Source organism: Arachis duranensis, chromosome 9, assembly GCF_000817695.3.
Source record: "Arachis duranensis cultivar V14167 chromosome 9, aradu.V14167.gnm2.J7QH, whole genome shotgun sequence".
Classification (NCBI taxonomy): Eukaryota; Viridiplantae; Streptophyta; class Magnoliopsida; order Fabales; family Fabaceae; genus Arachis; species Arachis duranensis.
In genome coordinates, this window is record NC_029780.3 from 27,218,640 (window position 1) to 27,225,264 (window position 6,625).

The 6,625-nt window shown below is 34.4% G+C and overlaps 1 protein-coding gene across 1 annotated transcript; it reads left to right on the forward strand.

Annotated features, from left to right (window-relative positions):
• Positions 1–1,119: 1,119 nt before the first annotated feature.
• On the forward strand, positions 1,120–5,230 carry LOC107465268 (uncharacterized). Its single transcript, XM_016084251.3, has 5 exons — positions 1,120–1,651; positions 1,905–1,963; positions 2,090–3,751; positions 3,865–4,006; positions 4,475–5,230. The coding sequence occupies exons 1-5, from the start codon at positions 1,537–1,539 to the stop codon at positions 5,104–5,106; spliced, it is 2,610 nt and encodes an 869-aa protein (XP_015939737.1). The 5' UTR covers positions 1,120–1,536; the 3' UTR covers positions 5,107–5,230.
• Positions 5,231–6,625: the final 1,395 nt, after the last annotated feature.

Genomic DNA, 6,625 nt, shown 5'->3' on the forward strand with positions numbered 1-6,625 from the left:
CTTTCCCCCTCCCCCAAAACGCGTTCTTTTCTTTTATTTTATTAAAATTTTATAATTTTTTTATTAAAATAGGGGTAGTTTAAGAATAAAATTAAAAATTTTATTAAAAAGAATGATTTTAATACGAAATAAAATATTTGGGACGATTCTAAATAAAAAATTACATGAGCGACGATTTGGATTCTGACCCTAAACGTTAGGGATCAAAACAATACTTATCCCAAATATTAATTGGATAAGTACTGTAACAAAACTAAAATTTGCAACGATAGAGGCGATGCAATCGAACGTGTTAAAGGTAAAAAAAATGACAGTAAGAGAAATATAGCAAAATACATCGAGCCGTCAAAAGAGAAACAACAAATATAGATGAAATTATAAAAAAAAGATATATTTTTATGATTATAAAAAAAATTCTAATAAAATAATTAGAATGAATATCTCCTAACATACTCATAGATATAGTCAGAACCATAATATAAATAAAGATTAACATAAAACTAAACAAAATATAATTTAAGTAAATACATTATAATATAATAAGATCTATAAAAAATTATTTATCATTATTAATTAAATATTTATTGATTTTTAATTATTGTTTTCTTCATTTTATATATGGTCCGAAAATTAACTTTTTGACATAGTCAATTATTTAATTTAAGACGTCATAAAAATTTATTTAAATAATTATTATATAGAGAAATGTTTAGAAGATAAGTAAAGAAAATTGAAAAAATGGTAAAAAAAATTAAAAAGGAAGATCGTGAGAATAAAAAATTGAATAGAGATAATGCATGAAATTTTTGTAATTCGACAAAATAATTTTAAATTATGTTAATAAAATTAAAATAAAAAATAAAAAAGTAAATACCAAATTCCATATATTGATATTATATATTATTATAGATGATATATTGTTAATTTGTTATAGATATATATTAAATAATATATGTACAATTTTTCTCTCCTGCGTCAGCACTAGTAATTATTTTTTACTACTTTTGGAATACACTACTCTAAAATATGCTATGCTACGGGCCAATTTAGAGGGTGAATGTGAATCTGAGGATCAGATTAATGGATAAGTAAAACAGTGAACTGTTGTGAAGTGTGAACACTTTTGGTAATGAGTGTTTGCTGTGGTTGTTGAAAACGACACATGAGTCCGTAATTTCCTTCCTTTCACAGAGACAACATTTGAGAAGAAAGAATGATTTTTAGGATTTGCATTTTGTTTTACTGTTTTACTCTTTTGTAAGGAGGAGACTTGAAGAAAAAATGGGGTTCTTCTTCTTCACATGAATGCTGTGTTGTCTGTCTTTATTATTTCTTTTTTTTTCTTTTTCTTTTCTCAGTTCAGAAAAGATGTTGAAAATCTCAAGTTACTGAAACCTTAAATTAATCCATCACCACCGCCATTTTCAGTTGTTCACACACAAAAGCAGTGTTCTTGCCTTCGATTTGAGTTGGTCCCGTTTCTGAGAGAAAAAGGAAATAAAATAGGGTTTTTTTTTTTTTTTGTTTATGTAATAAATGCCAATGGAGATGGAGAAAAGACGATTCAAGGGTAGAAGCTTCCTCAGCTTCTTTGATTGGAATAGCAAATCTCAAAAGAAGCTTCTTTTTGACAAACCTAACAACTTACCCGGTAATAATTTTGCATTCTCTCATATGTTTATATATTTTGTTTATTAAATCGTGTTATTTGCTTATAGCTATTTGGGGTTAAACACTGTTAAAGATCTAAAATGGGGAATTAGGGCGTAGCCGTGTAGCCAACATTTTCTAGAAGGAGAAGGCCTTGTAATTGTTCATGCTGTGATCTTGCTTGCATTTTTCCTGCATTGTAATTTCTTCAAAGTGCCCTAATCTAAGCATTTCTACTGCATTATTAACCGTAGAAGTTTCAAATCAAGGAAAGGAAAATGTGGGCAACATGCCACAGGCACAGATGAATAAGGTGTGAATTTGTTCAACTTTTCTCAGTATTCTAGGTTTTTTATTCCTTTTAATTTTGTCTTATAAATTTTCTATATTTTAGAGTTTTTCTTTTCTCTTTTTGGGTTGATTATTGCAATTGTTTCAGATAAAGGTTGGGGATAATGGAGCAAGTCCTGGTAATGTTGCTGCAAGCTGTGATTTTAATTGTGCCCTATCAATTAGTAGCGATGAAGGATGTGAGACTAAAGCCCCAGGGTTAGTAGCTAGACTTATGGGTTTGGATTCATTACCAGCTTCAACAGTCCCTGAGCTCTCCTCGACTTCATTGTACGGATCCAACTCTCTTGGATCTTCTCATTGTCAAGATGGTTCTCTACGTTGCATGGCTGACTCTTGTCCTGTGGACTGCACTATGCCACTTAAGCTGGAGAAGTCTTCTTCAGGGGATATGAAACCAAAGTCTCAGAAAGTTGGAAATCTGCCGGCACTAAGGAGATTTCAGAATGAAACATTGCCTCCAAAGTCAGCTAAACCAATTCCAGTTACTCACAACAAACTTTTGTCTCCTATCAAGAACCCTGGCTATGTTCAACCTAGGAATGTGGCTCAGATAATGGACGCGGCTACTAAGATAATTGAGGCAAGTCCCCTGCAATATGCAAGGAATGGAATGTCTTCAGTTGGGCCTTCTTCTGTTCCCTTAAGAATTCTTGATCTGAAAGAGCAATTGGAAGGTGCACAGTATGAATCCAAGCTTGTCAATCGGCACATTGCTAACCATGTGAATGGTAAGCCTAATGAGAGGAGTAATTTGTATAAAGGCACTCTAACATTCAAACGTTTAGGGGATTCAGAAAAGAACAGTTCTAGTTATTTAGGAAATAAAGGAAAATCTGCTTCAGTTGTGATACCAACCAAAGCCGACGTTCAGAACAGAGATACATCAGCTTTGAAAGGTAAGAAGGGACATATGAACTCGAAAGAAGATAGTAACATAAAACCAAACCAATCATCCCGGAGCCAGAAGAAGCAATTTACAGACCCGACCCGAGCCATTCCGCAGAGAGCTTTCACAGGCCAAAATAGCAATGTGCTTGGGCAGAATAACATAAACCATAAAGGCAAATTGACTTCAAAAAGGGAGTCCAATAAGCCAACAACACGAACTTGGTCTTCAGAAAGCTCTACTGCAGCACGGAAGGCAGCAAATAAGGGTGCTGCTGTAAATGGCAATACTGAGCCCAATAGGTCAAGTACAAGGGTAATTGATTCTCGAAAGGAGTCTACAGTGTCAAAAAGACAGAGTATTTCTGAAAAGAAAAAGTATATTAGTAGGGCTGTTCACAATGATACAAGAGGTACTGAGAATGTAGTTGATAATTTTGAGAACAAGTCCATAAAATGCAATATTACAACTGATAGAAGTACCAACCAGAATGCAGTTAGCATGAGTGAAAGCAAAGATGTGATATCGTTTACATTTACGTCTCCCTTGGGGAGAACCATGCCTGAGTCACAGCCCTCGACTGCACAGGTGACAGAAACAAGCAACAGAGTTCATGCCAATACTCATGCTTGTCATCCTAAGAAGCTATCATCATCTACTCTTGTGATGGACAGTGACACAATAGATGGCGATACTTTAAGTGTCCTTTTGGAGAAAATGCTTCAAGAATTGCCATCTAGGATTAACTCACCGCAATGTACCCTGATCTCAGATGAGTCTTCTTCTGGAAGTTGTAATATTCAGGACAATGGTTGTGCTTCAAGTGATAATCCGGTGCTTACCATGAATCAGCAACTGCAGGTATCTCTTTTATACTAATTAGAACATATATGCAATTTTCAATCATTTTAATCTCTGATCTCTGACGAAATCATATACTTATTTCATTACTTAATCACGATTCACTTTTGCAGACAACAGATCCAATGGAAGAGCCTAGCTGTGGCAGCAGTGAAAGTGGGAATGATATAGGTTGTCAGCATTCAGGAGCTGTTATGCTTTTTGAAAATCCTGCTGCTGTCGAAAGTTACTTGGATTGTGAATATAGTATATTTGGTAAGTTTTTTATTTTTACACCACTGATAAAAATATTTCTTCTAGAATTAAAACCAAGTTTGGCAGAGTGTAGCTTTTATTTTGTATACATTTATATTATATTTTGTAGTAAATTGCAATGTGGCATAAGTTTACAATGAACCTTGATGCTCTTTTTTTTTTTTAAATATAATTTTGTTGGTGGGGGAGCTAATCAGGCTACAATTGGTAATGAAATCTTGCAGATGCTGATGAACTATATTTTACTAGCTGGCCAATAATGCATAATTAGGAGTTTACTATGATTAAAATTTAACTAATGATTTCAAATATCCTTCACCTCTTGCATGTGTGATAATTGTTGTATTGCATTCTGTCATTTGTTCATTTGTATGTCATTCAAATAGCTGTTAAATTTATTTTATTTGTGATTCCTCAGCACATGCTATGAAATGCTAATTCCTGTCTGTATTTGGTCTATCTATATAGGAAGCACGCTTTATCCTTCCATACAAGATGAAGAAGTATCGAATTTTTCTCCGTGGTCTGAGCAAAGCTCCGAGGTCACAGAAGGAAGCACATCCATCAAACAATTTAGTGGAATATCAAACGTGATAGGTTTTAGGAGATCAACAAGGGAGATGGAACTCGAATACATAAAGGACATTCTTAGTGCAGAGCTTATGGCAGAAGAATTTGTAATTGGTGAAACAAATAAGATCATAATGCCAAACCTGTTTGATATATTGGAGATTCAGAATGCTGAGAACTACATAGAGTACTCTAAGCTTGAGAGAAAGGTTTTATTTGACACCGTGAGTGACTGCTTAGAACTAAGATACAGAAAAGCTTTTGTTGGAAGCTGCAAAGCATGGCCTGAATGGGTGGCATCAGTTCAGAGAAAGAACTTGTTGGCAGAAGAATTATTAAAAGAGATAATCAGTCTTAGAAGCATGGAAGAGGTAGTAATGGTGGATGAACTTGTGCATAAGGACATGAGCATTGGATTGGGTAGATGGATTGACTTCGACATTGAAGCCTTTGAAGAGGGTTTAGATGTTGAATTTGGCATAGTGACCAATTTGATTAACGAATTGGTTTATGAGTTGATGATTGTTTAACACCTTGGTGGTGAGTTACATTTGTTTGTCTAACACATTGGTAAACCAGTAACCAAATTGTATCTGCCATAACATTTACAATGAAGTAAAGAATGGATGTCATTCAAATTCATGCCTTTCCACTGGATAGTGATATAGAATTTATGCTGAAACTTTTGGATTTAACTTTGATGTATTGATGTGTATTATGTTCGAAATATGTTCGACAAGCAAATATGACAATTCAGTAAATTGTCCGAGCTATATATTGTAGTGTAAAATATTTTTACACTAATATTACATGCACACATTTACCACTTGCTTTGACGTCAGGCCATCGGCTGTTTTGTCTTGTTTTGGTTTTTTATTTTTTTTCAAACGTCACTGAATTTTGGGCTTTTGTGGTTTCAAATTGGGCCTGATCATATAATTTAATAAAATCTAAAATACTAAATTGGTCATAAAAAAATTATAATTGTTTTGAGAGTTACCTGAAATTAGGTTATATTTGGACTTGAACATGAGGTCTAAACTTCTTTTAAGGCAGTGTCTGACTTGTGCTGGAGTTGAGGTGCCGCTGTCCGAGTTCTTTGTGAAGAGATGGGGGGTTATACCTGCAAGAGATTCCGATGCTTAAGTTAACTAAGGTTTTAAGTAGATTGGGTTCTAAATATACCTGAGTGTGTTAGTGTATTTATAGTAAAATAGGTAACCACCTTTTAGTGTAGTTCCACCTTTGATGGTGGATAACCGTTTTCTTTTTCTACGAAAGTTGTTGAAATCTCCCTTCTAGACAAGTAGGAGATATTTTAGGAGTTAGTTACTTATTTAACATATTAAGGTTGAACTATTGTTGTCATGCCCGACTTCTATGAGGTCGGATAGAAGTAGATGAGGTCACCCTTATTGGGCTTTTAACCTTTTTTGGCCTGACTTTATTTTGGGTTAGGGTATGAACAGTGCTCTTGTTTGAGCCCGAGCTTTTACGAGGCTGGACTCGAGCATTTGTAGGTTCAGTTTCCCACGTAAGGTATATCGCCTTTGGTAGGTCAGATACTTGACGTAGTTTCAAAAACTTTGAAACGTTGCGTCCCTGTGGGACACGACTTACGTTGTCTTTGTAATTTCCTTGAAAATTGCGCACGTTATTAATGAGGGGAGTGAATTTACCATTTTGCCCATTGTGTCTTATAAATACCCAAATTCTTCTTCTGTCTCCTTTTTCGCTTCTTCTTTCAAAACAATTGGCCATTTCTTCAACTTTTTTTCCATATCCATTCAACTTCCTTTCTTGTATTTTCTCTTGTATTCAATATTTCTTTATCTTGAGGCTTGAAGATTTTACTCGCATGTTGGAGAGGAACGTTCGTGTTTTGCTGTTGTCGTGCACCGCCTCTACCTCGCGCTCTCTTTGATGTTGGTTTTCTTATCCTTTTGGAGCTTCTGTTCTCTGTTTCTTGTGTTCTGGATGATACTTTTTTTTGTTTTTATCGGTATTGACAAACACTTTTGAAAATGGGATTTAGTATTGAAAACTTTT

What these genes read in the sequence shown, in the direction of transcription:
- LOC107465268 (XM_016084251.3), top strand. Translation starts at nt 1,537, where the DNA reads ATGCCAATGGAGATGGAGAAAAGACGATTCAAGGGTAGAAGCTTCCTC. An exon ending in CACAGGCACAGATGAATAAG is followed by an intron (nt 1,964 to 2,089) that starts GTGTGAATTTGT and finishes CAATTGTTTCAG; the next exon opens with ATAAAGGTTGGGGATAATGG. An exon ending in CCATGAATCAGCAACTGCAG is followed by an intron (nt 3,752 to 3,864) that starts GTATCTCTTTTA and finishes TCACTTTTGCAG; the next exon opens with ACAACAGATCCAATGGAAGA.